Source organism: Cryptomeria japonica, chromosome 1, assembly GCF_030272615.1.
Source record: "Cryptomeria japonica chromosome 1, Sugi_1.0, whole genome shotgun sequence".
NCBI classification, from domain to species: Eukaryota; Viridiplantae; Streptophyta; class Pinopsida; order Cupressales; family Cupressaceae; genus Cryptomeria; species Cryptomeria japonica.
In genome coordinates this window covers 244381200-244400156 of record NC_081405.1, presented here as the reverse complement: position 1 = coordinate 244400156, position 18957 = coordinate 244381200, and the positions used below count along the sequence as shown (strand labels likewise).

At 34.6% G+C, this 18957-nt stretch overlaps 1 protein-coding gene across 3 annotated transcripts in view; it reads right to left on the bottom strand.

Moving 5' to 3' along the window:
- The window catches only part of LOC131032348 (photosynthetic NDH subunit of lumenal location 1, chloroplastic), a 109988-nt gene that overhangs the window by 79773 nt on the left and 11258 nt on the right, over window positions 1-18957 (bottom strand). For 2 of the 3 annotated variants that reach the window (XM_057963294.2, XM_057963292.2), the window contains exons 3-6: window positions 14844-14930; window positions 14653-14726; window positions 14337-14459; window positions 14084-14155 (exon numbers count right to left, since the gene is read on the bottom strand). In XM_057963294.2, coding sequence (XP_057819277.1) covers window positions 14084-14155; window positions 14337-14459; window positions 14653-14726; window positions 14844-14930 — 356 coding nt within the window. The remainder of the gene's footprint in view (window positions 1-14083; window positions 14156-14336; window positions 14460-14652; window positions 14727-14843; window positions 14931-18957) is intronic. The other variant, XM_057963293.2, reaches the window with a different exon arrangement.

Genomic DNA, 18957 nt, shown 5'->3' with positions numbered 1-18957 from the left:
GAACAAGAGATTGATCACTTTAATTTTGAATTCAACATTTCATCTTAGTTTTTTTAAATTCCAATTTTGAACTCCCACATTTTAGACAAGGATTTTCGTAAAATTTTCCTTATTTCCTATCCTGTCAAGGTCGGAAAATCTGACCCTAACAAAGAATTTTCCTTGTCAATATATTTCATCATTTCTCAACACTTAGGAATTCAAACATTGAAATATCCCCTTACTTTTTTTCCAAATTTTTTCAGTTCTCAAACACCACAAACACTCGTTAAGGTTAGAAAATATAAAATCAATACTATTGAAAGAGAACCCTTCCACTTTCTGATCACCAAGAGCCCAATGTGGAAAGGTGAGAGCATATGGTGAATAGGGGATCGTTAACTCCAATAATCAACTGAAAATTACAATGCTAGGCGGCAAGCCAACCCCTTCCACTTGTCCAGCAGGCAAGAACAACTAAAAGAGAATCACTCAACCACTTTTCAGCGGGAGGACGATAATTACATCAAGGAAATAGATCACTCAACCACTTATGCAATGGGAGAACAATTAAACTCAATAACAATCCACTCAACCGCTTATTCAACAGGAGGACAGTATTACAATAAGATGAAATAGGTGGCAAAGCCAACCTCTTCCACTTATTCAGTGGGTCTTGTGATACAATTCAAAAAAAAATAGCTGTTAGTACTACTAATCAGCTTTACATTACATAGCATGAATTTTCAGATTAAGATATCACTGTCCAACGCTGAAAATGATGTGTTATGCACTCCAAAAGCTTCAATAGACTAGCTACTCCCAAAACACACTTCACACTACAAATTCCAGAATCTGATATGCAAGAACAGCAAGCTGGATAACGCAGACCAGTAACACAAAACCCCACGAATTCACTCCTAACTCACTCAAAACCGAACCAAACAACTTCAAAACACATTCAAAAGGACCCTAGACATGAGGCAACTGAGTTAGAACAAAGAAATAGCAACAAACATTGCGCAACCCAATGACATGCAACCCAAGGCACCTCCCAGCATGGTAAGGCTAGGGCAGATAGTTAGATTTGCAATACAAAAATCAAGACTCCAAATTAAGCGCTAAAAATGACATGAAGAATCGCCTAGGGCATAGGGAGAGGTTGAGCGAATACCCAGAACCATTGGAGATCCATGCAAAGACTTATGAATAAAACACACCTACAGCCACACTGAAAACCAACAACCTGCAACTCACACTCCACACCAAAAATTAGAAAACATCAAGCATAAATTTCTCAATGAACTCCATCTATTCTCTTGAGTGAAGAATAGTCTCATAGTCTCAACTAGTCGCTATCTTTCAAGCAAGAAGCTAAGTATTCAACTAGGAGGTAAGCATTCCTCGAAGCATTCAATTGAAATTCTGGTAGCACTTCGTTGCAATATTCATGGATACCCAAAACAAGGCCCAAGCACTCTTATTTATAACTTTTTGGAGCTCCAAATTCAAATTCAACTCCCTCCAAAATGCTACGAAATGAAATGCACTTTCATCCAATTTGGACGCCCAAGCTAGGATAATGTTTGTTTTAATTTTTAAAACATGTATTTTCACCAAAGGGGTCGACCACTTAACTTAGGCCCAAAACATAATTCTTAATACATCAATTTGACCCACTCTAGGTAGCAATAAACTTTATAAAATATTCATAAAGTGGTATATGGCGTCCAAGGAAGTAAGTGAATTATTTTTCATATAATTTTAAATGCTTCTTTCTAGGGCGTCCATCATGCCCTATAAATAATTTACTTGTAAAATATTTTCCTTAAGCGTAAATCGCCCAAAATTAGCTCCAAAAATGTTGGAAGGCAAACTGCTCAATTGACCTGCCGAAAAAACCATTTGAACTAGCCTGCTGAACCCCTGCTAAAAATAGTACTTACTAAAAATAGTAAGTCTTTACAAAGTGATTTTAACCCCAATCTGAGTAGCTATCGTACTTACTAAAAATAGTAAGTCTAGAAAAGGTCTTCAAATTCATTTGCATGTTACACCATCATGAAGCTCTCTGAAAACGCAGAGAAATAAACTGCCCTCGCCTCCACTTACTAAAAATAGTAAGTTGGCCAAACTCCACTGCTTGCTATGCATGTACCATCATTGCGAAGCATTCTAAAAACCTAGAAGGAATCTAGAACCAAGATTGACAAACTCCAACATGCAAGTCAGTAAAAATGCTAAAACATCCTCCCAGAGGTAGGAAACCCTAATTTTTGCTTCCGACTAGCCTACAGGTCTCTAAAATAGGCTAACGGTCAACTGAGTTGATTACTGCTGAGAAGGGGACATTACAGACATCCCAATCTTCTTGACAACTTATCTTGACAGCTTTTGCAACATTTTTTGAACTTTTGACAACTATGACAACATTTTGCAATATTGACAACCTTGCCCCTTAATTCTCAATCGTGATGCTCGATCAAGAATTCTGGACTTGAACCTTGAATTCCTGACTTGAGAACACTGTATGAACAAGACATTCACTCCTAAGACGTTCCAAGGGTCACCCAACACACCTTTCCTTGACTTGAAAAGACAAAACGAAATCCAAACAAAGGCTAAGATTACGAAATTGTTGCCAAGCTAAGCAGCTAAGTAAAAACACTAAGCTAGAAAACAAAAAAGTGGGGGTCCCCATTTGCAATGAGGGGTGTATGTTTGCAACATAACACAACCGTTGAGTCCTTTAAATATATTGTGGATCGTCAAGGAAGGTAGTATGTTGTAGTCGTATCAACTATAATCCTTGGCCAATCGTCTCTAGTCTTCTTCTCTATAATAATTTCATGTGAGAAAGATATATTTTACTCCTGATTGTCATCTTTATCGTTACTTCCTATATTCAATTTATTAGATATAGCAATAAATAGTTGTCAGTGTGTTCAGCTAGATTTATGGAGATAAACAACACTTTCTGGAGTGATTTCAGACTTGTCTAGGACTTACAATGTTTAGTAAGCGTCAGTTCAAACACAAATTGAGTTTTGGATGACTTACTATTTTTAGCAATTACTATGTATAGTAAACACTATTTTTTGCAGTTGGTCATAGCTTCAATCTCCTCGCAACTTCAGCATGCAATATCTTTAGTTTTAGAGTTTGGATAGTTTTGGCTATTTTTAGCATATTACTATTTATAGTAAATGCTATTTTGGGTGATTGGTCTGAATCTCAGCCTTTCCTCAGCTTCAAAGAGAAGAGTCTTCAGTTTTGGGACTTGGTAAATTTGCTAAAACTAGGAAATATTATGCAATTATTTCACTTAAGTGAAATATAGTGTATTTCAAAGTTAAGGAGGCAAAATTGTTGGTATATGTCCAGCATATCCCCTCGGGATTCATGACATGGTTTAACAACCTCATGTGAGATCCTTAATTGGGATGGTAGCAATTTCCTAATAGAGCATCATCTTTTGGGAGAAACAACAAAATCAACTCCCTATAATTGGTATCAAAGCGGGGTCGTAGGTTCGAATACCCTTGGGTAAAATTGAGGGGGAGATTGTTGGTATGTGTCTAGCATATCCCCTCGGGATTCGTGACATGGTTTAACAGCCTCCTGTGAGATCTTTAACTAGGATGGTAGTGGTTTCCTTAATAGATGCATCTTTTGGGAGAAACGACCAGTTCAACTCCCTATAAAAACAATATTTAATATCATTTTATGTGGCCTCCTAAAGTAAAAAGAAATTAAAAGCTTTATATGATATTGTAAAGAGTAAAAAAGCACATTTCTCACAAAGTAGCAAAAAAGGAAAAAAAAGCACATTTCCGAAAAAGTAGTGAAAAAGCAAAAAGTGCTTTTTAAAAAATAGCAAAAAAGCAAAAAGTGTTTTATTTTTAAACAAAATAGCGAAAAACAAAAAATGTGTTTTGAAAAAGCAAAAAACATTTTTTCAAAAAAGTAGCCAAAAAAGAAAAAAATGTTTTCTATTAAAATAGCTCTCAAAAGTTATAAATAGTGGTTTGGGGCCCTAATTTGAAAATATGCTGAAGATAATTATTTCTGATACTTTCTCTGATGAGAAGAAAACCCTACGTGGTTTATGAGTTGGTTCAACTCAACCTTCTAGAGGACAAAATCCCTCCTAAAGAAGATTGGCTACGGAAGTGGAAGATCTACTCTAGTTGATTGTTGGAAATATCATACAACTATTTCACATGTGCATGTAGTTGAGAAATTTTGGTTGTTTCTTTAGGTGAATGAAGTGCAGGCTTCAAACAATCTTTCTTGGCATTGAATATTTTGAGGGTTAGTAATTCTCTTGTGGTGTTGGTTTATGTCACTCATGGCATGAGGGCTTTATTTGGTATTGGCATGAAACTTAGACATGGATTCATTATCTTCTTAATTTGCTGTTATATTATTATGTCTTTCCTTTATCGTTGTGAGTGGAAGCAAAGTGTTTGGAATTTTTTGGTGTCACCATAAGGGCATAGCTAGTTGCTTTAGCATGGAGGAACCTTAATATCATTACAGCTGTTGTAGTCACCTTCTTTGCATAAAGATCTACTTCAGAAAGCATCCACAATTAATGGTTGCTGCTATTTAAACTGCTGCAATAAACTGTGATACAAATTACATTCGTTTTCAGAATGGTATTGAAAATAAGGTCATAAATTACATTGCAGCTGATATTTTCTGTTTACTGTATGAAATTGCTGCTTGCATCTTCAAATTGTAAAGGACGGTGATGTTTCTTGGTTTGGCAAATTAAAGGTCAGAAGTCTAATGATTTTGAAATCTGTTCTATGACATGATTCATGGTAATATTTCTTGATAAAGCTGCTTGTTTTTTATTATGCATTTATTTTATGAGCAAAACGATATTCCAAACATATTGCAAATTTGGACACTATTGCAAGACTGATAACAAACATTTAAACCATCAGCAAACTGAGATGTTTATGAGCAGCAAGTTTAATGTCACCAGTGAATGCATAACAACTGTTTGACAAAATACCAATATAGCTGAGATAAGATTTAGTGCAAAAAATTAGTGGCAAACAGGGTAGGACATTACACAATCCATGAAGACCATAATAATTATGTCATTGGAAACCTTTGCAAACCCAACAAGGCCATCAAAGTTGTTTGATACTTCCTTTTCCCTTCTCATATACACATTCATATATTGAATGCCAGTACATGTATTTGCATATGGGATACAAGAGATGGATACAATTCTCCTAGATATAACACATATACCATATCCACACACCATCCAGTGCCATACCCAACTTAGGGCTATTAAAAAATATTCAAAATTGCAAAAGAAATAAAACAATAAAAGAAATTTGTTCATATATATAAAAGTAAAGACTAAAATATGATTTAATGAAGTAAATATCATAAACTAATAAATATAAAAACCAAAATATATATAAATAAACATTTGTTATATTATGCCCAATGCCTTTAGAATCCTAGATGTATGAAGATGAACAATTGAATGTGTATTTTTATGATTGTCATATTGTTAGCTTTTTGACTTGACTCTTGTGAGACAATAGAAACTGAACATCACATATGGTAGAGCCATTCTTCAAATTGTATGGGAAAGATCCTTAATATTGTTAGTGTTTTAATTTGTCCTTTTCAAAACAACACAAAATGAAATAGCATCTAAGGTAGGATGGATGCAAGCTCCTTTGAGCCATGGACTTCTAGTTATTGTTTTGATATTTGTTTCAAATATTTGATGTCATGGATTTCATATTTCCATGATTTTTGTAAACATTTGACAATATTTAAATATCTAAATGTGCTATTTACTTCAACTATAATTTGCATTTATAATTATGTGATCAATGTTTACTTGTGTATGTGATCAAATTAGCTTCTACTTGATGATGTTATTGTGTCTTTAAGGTTTATTTACTAAAGGGTGCATGATACAAATTTTAAATCCTTAAAAATCTCTAAATTTCTTGAGTTTTTCACTTGTTGAGTTTACGCCGAGTTTTTTGCTGAGTCCCGAGTACTGAGTCCTAACTCGAGTCACCCTCGCTGAGTCCGAGACTCATTTCTATGAATAAAATGTTTAAAGTCTTTAGAATATATTACCTTTTTATTGATTTAAACTAATTTCATTGATTTAGATTAATTTTATGCTGGTTTTTAGTGATTTATATTGCATTTAGGTTTTTTTTGGTTGTATTTAAAAAATAAAATTTCATCCTTTCACTTGTATGTGTAGGTTAAGTACATTATATAATGGCAAGTAGAGAAGTTTTTGGATCAAGCTCTGCCCCATTGATGCCACCATTGATTGTAGACACTCGTCCTACTGGAGCTAGAGACCCTGCTTGGAAATATGCCTATCAAGGATTGATACTTAGGATAATTGTTTGCATTAGATGCACAAACTTATATCATGGAGGCATAAAACACCTCAAATACCATCTTGCAAGCATTACTCATCATATGCCAAGCGAACACTACTAAAGAGATAAAAAGAGAGATGAATTCCAACCTTGCATTAGGGAAAGAGAAAAAAATGCAAAAAGAGAAGACAAAGGTAGCCATACAAGCATTCATAGCTTGTAGAGTCATGGTCCTCAAGTGTAACCAAAATCAGATGAAGATACAACATGTCAAGGCATAGTGGGCTCTCCTCATGGTCCACACATCCGAAGCAAATCGACCTCCACATCATCTACTTCAAGTAGAGTGCCAACACCTACACTTAGACACACGCTACATAATAATTTGTGCCCCAAAACACATCTAGAGCACTACCATTCCTGTAAGATACAAGGTGGAATAGGGAGTTGCACAAATATGCAAATATGGCATGCTGATTTTTGGTACTCCAACAACATTCCTTTCAACGTGATGACTAGTCCAAAATGGAAGAATTTGGTAATTCAATTGAAAATTGCAGAAAAAGGCTATAAGACAACTCCACATATATATTTGTTAGAAATTAGGATCTTAGGATACTAATCATTATAGACAAGATCACAAAATAAATAAAATGAGAATCATACAAGCATAAATGTACACATTACACAAGATAAACATGGGGAAAATCCTTTCGGGTAAAAAACCCCATAAAGCATCATTTCATTAAACACTTACAAATATAGTCTATCATAAAATAGACATGAACCTGGGGATACTCCTCCAATACTTCCACATGACCAATAATACCTCCTGTGCATTGTGATGTAACTCACCACAAGACTCCAAGTTCACATACCTCTCAAATGAGAGAGAACCTCCTTAAATATAGGAGGAAGGGTGGCTTCACTAGTCACACCATTTCAATAACCCCCACTCATAAATAATTAATAATCTAATAATTATTAGATTATAATTATTTCAAATGGGATATGCTTATAAAGCATATAATATATAAGGTTTTATAACCTTATATTAGAACATTATATATAAATGTTATAAGGATGTGATCCCTAATAACATTATGTTCTAACAATATTTGAGTGGGAAGTTAGTTAATTTCTGCTAATTAATACTTAATAGTAATTTATGTTGAATTTTAAGCTAAATTTATGTTCATTAATGTATAGTAATTTATGTTGAATTTAGGCTATTTTTTGTGTTTATAAATTACGATTTTGTACTTTCTCTATACTTGTAGGTTACTCATGAATGCAACTGAAAGGGAAAGGCTAACAGTGGAAGAACAAAGAAATCAAGGGAAAAAATATAGCTGCACTATTCTTTCAAATGGGTGGACAAATGGGAAAAACTGCACCATTATCAAATTTTTGGTCTTCAAATGGTGAGGTGATTTTTTTGAAATCAATTGATGCCTCTAACAAAGTAAAAAATGCAGAAACATTGTGTCTAATGTTGGACGAAGTTGTCATGGAGGTGGGCATAGACAATGTGGTACAAATCATAACTAATAATGCAACAACATACATGGCAGCTGGGAGATTGCTCCAAGACAAACATAAGATACATTTTGGACACCTTGTGCAACACATTGCTTTGACCTTCTTTTGGAGGACATAGGAAAACTTGATTGGGTGAGACTGGTTGTGGATGATGCAAGGAGTATAACGAACTTTATCTACAATCACCCTTGGGTTCTTAGTTTGATGAGAGTTCACACCCAAGGAAAAGAGTTGGTAAGATTAGGTGTCACAAGGTTTGCAACAATTTTCCTAACGTTGCAAAGCATTATTGGTTTGTTGACTTCTTTGAAACAAATGTTTGTGAGTCAAGCATTGCTAGACTCATCTTATTCAAAAAAGCCTGACGGAGAGAGGGTTGCAAGAATAGTCTTCGACAACCTTTTTGCACACACAGCTATAGAGGTTGTGAGGTAACATCAAAATTATGAATTTAAATTTAAATTGAATATTTTAATTTTTTCATTTAAGTCTTTCATTATAAATTTGTAACTTTAATCTTTTTATATTTGTAAATTGTAGGTATTGAAGCCCTTATTTAGAAGTCAGTGTTTGGTAGATGGGGATCAAAACTCAATGGGGTATATTTATGAGCCATGGATAGGGCCAAAGAATCCATCCAAAGTTATTACAAGAGGGACAACCTCAGATTTGATCCCATTTGGGAGATCAAAGATCAGAGGTAGAACAATCAACTCCACCAAGCTATCCATTCAGCAAGGTACTTCCTCAACCCCTGTTTTTTCTATTCAGATAGCTTCTTAGATCGTAATGGAGAGGTTATCGAGGACCTCATGACATGCATTAAGCGGATGACACCTCAAGTTGAGGTGAGAGACCTCATTGTCAAAGAATTGCATAGTTACGAGACTAGAAGGGGTAGGATCTTATCTTCAAAGATAGCTACCCAAGGAAGAAGCACCTAGACACTAGGTATAAACTTTGGAGTCTTTATATCAGATGCATCTTACAAGTTACAGATTTAATATTTACAACTATTGATAATTTGATAAAGTATGTTTTTACTTTGCTTTCTAACTCTTCTATATTTTATTTTGTAGATTCTTGGTGAATAGATTGGTATGCAAACACCCCACATCTCCAAAGATTTTCCCTGTGCATTTTGTGCCTACCTTGTAGTGCATCCATTTGTGAGCACAATTGGAGCTTGTTTAAGGCCATCCACACAAAGAAGAACAAATTAGCTCAAAAACGCCTCAATGACCATTCCTTTGTGCAATACAACCTTCAATTGTACACATAAAGGGTAGAGGACAAATGAGAGGATCCCATTCATTTGGATGAGATTGATCCTTATAGCCATTGGATAGGGTGCAATGAGTAGCCTCCATTGTTTATTGAAGATGAGATTTTTTATTTTGAGAGGTAGACATTGGAGGATGTGAGTGCAGCGGGAGATATAGGATTGGATGACATTGATGAGGCTGCAAAGTCATTTCCATCTACTACTAGGATGGAGGTCAAGCTAGAGCCTTCTATGCCAAAAAGGAGACAACAAACTCCAAGGATTGGAACCTCAACCTCTCCCAAAGTTTTGACTAGATTAGGGAACAAGCAGATATAAAATGTTACTATTTTCATTTTGTCATCTATCTATTGTATCAGGCTATCAGACATCAAGATTTCGCATGATGATGTGATTTTGTACTCAATTTGCATTCAAATCAATCAAATTTAATAAAAAACATTTATTTACTCATATATGGACTCATTGGATACATCTTATCATCAAATTTTGCAAAAAATTGTTTCACAAAAAATTTAGGTTTGTCAATTTTTGCCGATTCTGAGTCTACCGACTATAGTTGTACCTTCCTAACTTACTTTTACTTTGTACTTGTAGGTTACTTATGAATGCAACTGAAAGGACAAGGTTAACAGTGGAAGAAAAAATATAGTTGCACTATTCTTTTAGATGGGTGGACGAATGGGAAAAACTACACCATTATCAATTTTTTGGTAGCTTCAAATGGTGAGGTCATTTTTTCGAAATTAGTTGATGCCTCTAACAAAGTAAAAAATGCTGAGACATTGTGTCTACTGTTGGACAAAGTTGTCATGGAGGTGGGTGTTAAAGCATTAGTAGCCTCTGCAAGATAAGACCCTTCTAACTCAGTAATCTCGTATGTTCTGTTTACTCATTTCATGCTTTATGTTTTGATCACAATCATGATATTAATATTGGATTAGATTGACGACCTGCTTAACTATGTTAAGCGCCAATCTATAATGCTATCAGGCTATTAACCCAATAGCATATTAATGTCGATTCATATCGGCATTAATATGCTATCGGGGTATTAACCCGATAGCATACAATACTAACAACTTTTGTTATTGTTTATGTTATTAATCCATATGCTTTGATACCGATTCATAATCGGGTATGTTTTATCTGTAACAATTAACATATGATATTGATCAGATATGATTAAAACACTATTGTCATTAAGCACTATTATCATCAGCAATTATACCGATTCATTATCGGGCATAGTATAAACGCTGTTATCATTAATGACACTGATTCATTATCGGGCATAGTATAAACGCTGTTATCATTAATGACACTGATTCATTAGCGGGCATGATGTAAACGCTGTTAAGATACTGATTCATTATCGGGTATGTCTGAAGCACCGATTAATTATGAATTGGTTAGCAGGGGTCACGACCAAGTGACATCTTGGTCGGACATGTCTAAAAGAAATGTCCGATCAAGGTGCCACTTGATCGTGGCCACCCTACTACTTATACAACATTCTAATCAAAGGAGATGTCATTGAAATCGATAAATGTTCATTCTCCTTACCTACAGTAAAAGTGAAAGATTACAATATTAGTATCATTGACATAATATAAAATTCAAATACACCATCCTGCATATAACCTGTCCATTAAATTGGAAATTACAATACATTTACAGTGGGCATAGAGAATGTGGTACAAATCATAACTAATAATGTGACAACATATGTGGCAGCTAGAAGATTGCTCCAAGACAAACATAAGACACATTTTGGATACCTTGCGCAACACATTGATTTGACCTTCTTTTGGAGAACATAGGAAAACTTGATTGGGTGAGACTGTTTGTAGATGATGCAAGGAGTATAACAAAATTTATCTACAATCACCCTTGGGTTCTTAGTTTGACGACAGATCACACCCAAGGAAAAGAGTTGGTAAGATCAGGTGTCGCAAGGTTTGCAACAATTTTCCTAATGTTGCAAAGCATTATTGGTTTGTTGACTTCTTTGAAACAAATGTTTGTGAGTCAAGCATGGCTAGACTCATCTTATTCAAAAAAGCCTGAAGGAGAGAGGGTTGCAAGCATAGTCTTTGACAACTTTTTTGCATACAAAGCTACAGAGGTTGTGTAGGTAACATCAAAATTTTGAATTTAAATTCAAATTAAATATTTAATTTTTTTAATTTGTCTTTCAATATAAATTTGTAACTTTAATCTTTTTGTATTTGTAAATTGTAGGTGTTGAAGCCCTTGGTTAGAATTTTGTGTTTGGTAGATGGGGATCAAAACTCAATGGGGTATATTTATGAGGCCATGGTTAGGGCCAAAGTGTCCATCCAAAGTTATTACAAGGGGGACAACCTCGGATTTGATCCCATTTGGGAGATCATTGATTGGAGGTGGAACAATCAACTCCACCAAGCCATCCATGCAGCAAGGTACTTCCTCAACCCCTATTTTTTCTATTTGGATAGCTTTGTAGATCCTAATGGAGAGGCTATGGATGGCATCATGACATGCATTAAGAGGATGGCAACCCAGGTTGAGGTGAGAGACCTCATTGTCAAAGAATTGCATAGTTACAAGAATAGAAGTGGTGGGCTCTTTTCTTCAGAGTTAGCTACCAAAGGAAGAACCACCTAGACATTAGGTATAAAATTTGGAGTCTTTATATCACATGCATCTTACAAGTTACAAATTTACTATTTACAACTATTGATAATTTGATAAACTATGTTTTTACTCTGCTTTCTAGCTCTTCTATATTGTATTTTTTAGATTCTTGGTGAATATATTGGTATGGAAATACCCCAAATCTCCAAAGATTTTCCCTGTGCATTTTGTGCCAACCTTTTAGTGCATCCAGCTTTGAGCACAATTGGAGTTTGTTTGAGGCATCCACACAAAGAAGAACAAATTAGCTCAAAAACACCTCAATGACCTTTCCTTTGTGCAATACAACCTTTGGTTGCACACAAAATGGGTAGAGGACAAATGAGAGGATCCTATTCATTTGGATGAGATTGATCCTTATAGCAATTGGATAGGGCACGATGAGTAACCTCCATTGTTTCTGAAAGATGAGATTCTTTATTTTGAGAGGTAGGCATTGGAGGATGTGGGTGTAGTAGGAGATATAGGATTGGATAATATTGATGAGGTTGAGGAGTCATTGCCATCTACTACTAGGATGGAGGTCAAGCCACAACCTTCTATGACAAGCGAGGAGCCACAAAAAAATTCAAGGATTGGAACTTCAACCTCTCCCAAAGTTTTGACTAGATTAGGGAAGAGAAAGATGTAAAATGTTGTATTAACTATTTTCATTTTGTCAATTATCTATTGTATCAGGCTATCAGCCATCAAGATTTTGCATGATGATGCAATTTTGTGCTCAATCTGCATTCAAATCAATCAAATTTAATATAAAACACTTTGTACTCGTTTATGGACTCATTTGATACATCTTGTCATTGAATTTTGCAAAAAAATTCTTCCCAAAGAAATTTAAGCAATTTTTTAAATTGCCAGGTCAAAAATTTTAGGTTTGCTGAGTTTTTGCCGATTTTGAGTGTGCCAACTATGGTTGTACATATCTAACTTGCTTTTACCTAGTAGACCTATTCACGCTAAACTTAAGCTCATTTAGAGGTTTTAAATATTTTTGTCTCACCTCATAGAGACTTTACACGTCCTCACACGTGTCCCAAGTTTTTACATGTATCACACCTTTTGGAGGGTTTATCAATTGTCTATTTCTACCTTTCTTCTTCCTCCTTATCTTACATACAAGGAGCTAATTGTATTATATTATCCACTTCTATGATAGCAACTGTGCAAGTTCATTTATGGATTTTACTGCTGCTCCAACATGATGTACACAGACAGGCACAAGGGCCAATGGCTTCTATCTAATGCTGTGAGAAGCAGCTCCTCTTAACCTCAGTTTGATTTTTCCTGTGTACTTTTTTGCTATACCATGTAAAAGGATTTTTAAATCCATTGTTTGTATACAAAAAACAAGTTTAACATAAGAAAGCAATTTTTATTTTTTAACTGCATTCAAGTTCAAAGTTTGTGGTTTTTTTCAATCATCTCATTGTCTACACGTGTATCATAGATAACTGACTCATTTTCCTGTGTATTTTAAGTTTTTTTATATGAGATGCAATATAGGAAGCTTTTTCCTTAAAATTATTTATTTTCAATTATTTTAAAAAATAAATGCCAGGTCTGGCCTGAGTTTTGGCACCAAGTCTGAGCCAAGATCCTTTTGCCAAGTTTTTTGCTGAGTACAAGTCTCAACAGTATCTCTGCATATCCTATCATTAGGTACGCAATAGGTAAATACTCATATCACTTAGCCATTTTTTATTTATTTTTAGCTTCGCTATGACAATCTTCTCACTGCTTGTTGAAAATATTGAAAACATCATATCCTTGAAATCTTATAATCCTGTCTGGACAAAGGAAGATGAGTTTCAAAATAAATAATCAAATCCACTTAAAATTGTAACTGCCTCCACATCTAGAGGGAGACAGAATTTCAACAAAAATCAAATCCACCCATATTTGTGACTCAATACCCATTTAGGTGAAGTATTTCCATGGATAGAGAAGTTATGTAGCATCTTATGACCAGCTGATGGAATAATATCAAAAGACATCATAACTATTTGATAAAAAAGGTTGAATTTGAAAAACACATGCTACTGTAATCCCCAGCCTTTCATGACATTTGCATAAAGTATGCAATAACGTCTGTATGCTAAAAGCAATAATTCAATAAATATTTCTGTTTCACTACAGGATCTGCTGCCCACACACCATACAAATATAATAAATGATAAAGAGAAGTGTTCTGTATGAACCAAGAAATGACCTCTTTTATGTTGAAAATCTGTGTTCTCTGATCGGGGGTAGCCAAAAGATCTTTAATCAACTTTTTTATAACCTGCCAATCAAATGAAATGGGCTTTCATGTTAGCAAATATCTTTTAAAATTTCTAAGCAGGAATGTATTTTCACAGGATGTAGCACTCATGTTACATTGGTAAATACATCCATTCTATCTTTAGCAAACTACAAGAAATATGATAATCAACAATGAAGTAGATATTGAGCCTTGATCATACCACAGCTGGTGGTCCAAGGTCGTGGATGTCCTTTTTATCTGTTGGTACAAAACTAAGCCTTACATTTTCCATAGCTTTTCTTACATCTTTAAAGGCTGCATCCTGACCTCGAAATACATAATCCTGATGGACTGAAAATGTATCAGAGCTTTCTTATTAATAAAAGATTATGTACAGTGATTTTCAACTTATCTTATTTCTCAAAATCCTGTTACTAGCTGAATTTGTCATCAGTTGAATGTCTACAACCTCCATAATATCCAAGACATGGATACTTCTATTTGTTGCATTTGTCATAAGAGAAAATGACACTTACCCTCCAATTCGATGGGTAGATAAAAGAATATCCATCTTGTCTGTCCAAGTAAACCTCATAACCACTTGGCACTTCTGCAGAAGTAGATTCATCCGGAGTCAGCTTACATATGATAGCTTAAATTACTCATGGGCCAACACTGAAAACATGAGACACAATCTGCAACATGGAAAAAGCAGTGTAGTACTCACCAACAGCCAAAGAAATGTTTCTGGAGAAAATACTTGTAGCAGATGCCCCTGCCCCTATTAGCACTTGCCTACGTCCAGTTTCGCCTACTAAGTGAAATAATATTAACTAACACATTTTAGTAGCTTTGAGTACAATATACCATTTCTAGATATACAATGACAGATGCAGATTAAATAATTGCAATATAACATCTAACAGTGATATTAGGAAAAGATCTTGTATCTGGCCAAGAACAGCTCACATCAATAAAAAATGCCTGTATTAGTATGTTAATAATTCCTTAAGTATAGGCAATGACAATAATAAATTCATCGACACAAAGTTTTTCCTAGCAAAGCCATAAAGGAGTTTACTCATTTATGGATGCAAACATCATTGCTAAAAACCACATGCATTAGACACAACTAATAATTGCAGAGCAACAATTTTATTTGTCGAGGCAACATATGGACATAATATTATTGCTTAGACAACTATTCCACCGGCAAACAAAATTGTGCAGGAGGGGTACGCTACTCATTTTCAGATTACACTACAGATAGACAAGGTGGCATGGATATGTTGCAATGTGCAACAGATAATATCAAAGAAAGAGCCATGAAAGACAAAGAAAAAAGAAGCCCTAAAGGCTTAAAACAAGGAACTAAGGGCTTACATCACATATTTAGCCAATCCCTAGGTCAAATCCAACTCTACATCACCTCAAAGAGTTTAGGAAGAAAATCAAGGAAACAATAAGATGGCCTAGTTTTGTGTAACCAGGGTACTCCACATTGGATTGGCTAGTTCTACAACAGAGGGTTGAGATTGATAGATGAGTTGTTCAAATTTCTAAAAGAGGTCAAAGGAGCTCAACAACAAGTAGTGGAGTTAGAGAATGCTATGACTGTTGACATTTCATCTTCTCGAAATATCATTAATCATTTGGACACTATTGGCTTTTTGGGTGTTGATAAGTTAATCAAGTTGAGAATCATTTCAAATTCCAAGGAGTTGTTTTTTCCAAAGTGGATGGCAGAATTTCAATTGATTTTAGGGATTCGGGTGCCTGCAGTGAACATTGTCCAGGAAAATGTAATAATTTATAAACCATAGGATAAAGCATCATTATATTTGATTCATCTATTTCTTGTACAGATACAGAGAATAATCTAGAGAAAATAAGAGCTGAATTAGATCAGCTAGTTCAATTTTCCCCCAGAAGACTCTTCTTTTGGTTCAAATAGTATGGAAGAAAAGATGGAACTTGTGGTAAAATCAATGATGCAAGAGACTGAAATGTCGGCGATCCGTGTTTTAGTTGAAGAAAGAAAAAGTTTTGCTAACAATTGAAAATACAAGGGCATTCATAGAAAAGGTCCGGTTGGTGCTTAAGAAAGACAATGCAACTGCTCTAGCTTCTCTGGATTCTTCAGACTCGGAAAAGCTTTCAGATTACCTATTTTGGGATACTTCCTATTTTTAGACAGTATAATGGAAGCCTATTCATATGTTTGCTTTTAATTAGCTTTCATTTAGTCTTTGTTTAGAATAATATTTTTCTTTAAAGTTATATCTTTCTTTCTTTTCAATAGCTTTTAAGTGTTTTTCTCTAAAGACAATGATTCTTGGGATAAATTAATTATTATCCTAAATTCTAGGATTTGGGTGTATTATTCAAGTGAATGCTTTCATGTTAATGCATTTAATCCATCTTCTGTTTCAAGGCTTAGAATGAAAGTGGGCAGTTGCTATCAAGTTTTGTATCAATGCCATCTACCTAAGTTGCAATTTTATATGTAACTTTGTGGTTTTATCCTTGGGTTGTTTATTGTTACTTTTCAAATATATTATTCCTTTCAAAATCTTGTGTGCATCTACTTATTGGTTTCTTTATTTAGATGGTGAGTAGGTGTGTGGTTGTTAAGTTCAATTGTTTGAGCTAGGTCATATTTTCTATAAACTATCATTTGTGGGCAAGAACCATTTAAGGTCTTGTGCTCATACCCAAATCAGTAAGATAGGACAAGAATTTATTTTATATTTCACTATTTCAAAACCAAGAATAATATTGTGCATATTGCTAACTATTGTATATTTTGTTTATAGCTTAGTGTCTAGGATTAATTTAGCTTCCAAGGAGCTTCCCCTCATAATTCAAAAAGAGTTTTTAGCTCACAAACTATTCTTTTTTGTGTTTTCTTGAAAAAGATAAATTCAAATGCTAAAACTTACAAAAAATTATTTTCGATATTGTAAAAAAATGGTAATTTAGTGCAAGAATATGAGAACTCTAATTTAAAAAAGACACTTTAAGTCTAATATTATTTTCAGTCTTTGACCATTTGAGGGGACCAAAGATATAATCAAACAAAGGACTTCTCAAAATTTTGAGGATAATATATCTTTTTGAGTAAAATTGAAGGCTTATGCCATTGGGAAATGTATATAAATAGAGATATTTTCTGGTACATTAAAGCTGATCCTAGTTGATTTTTTAACATGGTTGTTATTTGTCATATTGTGTCATGTCTGGATGGTGAATATATATACATAGGAAATAAATGCATGAACTAGGAAGATACCTAAGTTACTTGTTCCTAATTTCCCTATTCATTTAAACAAAAAGTGTTCCTTCCTAAAGCACACTCGTTGTATACCTAACTTGTCATCTTCTTTAGAACCCTTTTATATGTGATAAAAGAGTCTAAGAAAATGTTCATGCTTATAAGAGCCTTGCCATACGTGATGAAAGAATCTATGCATATGTATGCTTCTAAGGCTCAATTCTATCTTGATTATATGGGAAGATGAGAAGATGGTGTTGAATGGTCAATGGTAAGATGGCAAGATAAAGCCAAAATGATATACGCAAACAAACATGTGAGGGTCGCATGAACACTAAGTTTTCCAGGACGCTCCCTCAATTTTCATCACCCCTAGAGACTATTGCCATCTGCTTTGGCATAAGAAATACAAGTTTCTTGGGTGAAGATAGAACAAGCTTCTTTATGCTTTCCAACACTATTGTAAGATCACTTAGTGTACAATCCTACCAAGAAACTCTCCCATTCTTAAAATCACCCTATTTGTTTGGGTTTCTTGTACTAATTCTCTTTATGATATCCTTGATCAACCTACTGCTAGAGTCCCTTCACCTGCCCTACCCATTGCCTCCCCCTCCAACCTTTCACTTGTTTTCTATAGATCATGTCCAAAGAAACTATTTTGAAGCTTTGCTTCAAAAAAGTTTGATTTTGAGGAACAAGCAAATCAATTTCTCAAATATGGTGTGGGATTACCTACTTTCACCATTTCATTGCTGGTCAATGAGATTGTCCATTCTAGCTTACCCTTTGTTTGGTCCCAACATATTATCTACCACATTCAAAATTTGGGGACTTCTCTAGTCCAAGAAATTAAAGACAGTCATGATTGGGCATACTTTTGTGAAATTCTATGCCACAATATTGGAACAAGTTTCTTTTCAAGCTGGTGGATGGTATGACAAGGGGTAGGTTGGCTTCAAGGGGAATTTATAGACTACTGACCATATTTTTACACTATGTACTATCATTAAGGAGGCTCATCATTAGTCTTCAAAGTATTCTATTTTTTTGTGGACTTAAGACCACTTTTAACTCAGTGCTCCCCGAGGACATGTCCCCTGCCATTTTTGTTTTATTAGAATGTTTCAGCAATTTTGATAGTTTGCAAACCTTTTGGTTCATCGATGACCAAGTTCGCCAACAAGACATCTCGCTGACAGCTAAAACATGCAAGTAAGGTTTGTCAGTGTCTATTTGAGAGTTTGCCAAATGGATTGTTCAGCTAGATGTGCTTTTACTGAAACAATTTTAGATGAAAATAGTTTTCGCCAATGGTTTTCAACAAAGAAATTTTGGCGAGTTCACAGGTTGCGAACCCACCAACTAACCCAATATGGGAAGTGTTTAAGTTTTAAAGTTTGCAATATTTTTGATTCGTTGACTTGCCAAAAAAGGTAGTGCAATCCACGTGGCAATTTACAGCACGATCTAGGCTTATCGCGGGTTTTAAAAGGATGGACCCAATTACAACCACGATGGCACGATAGGATAATGTGTGTCCTTCTTGATATTCAAATATAATCAA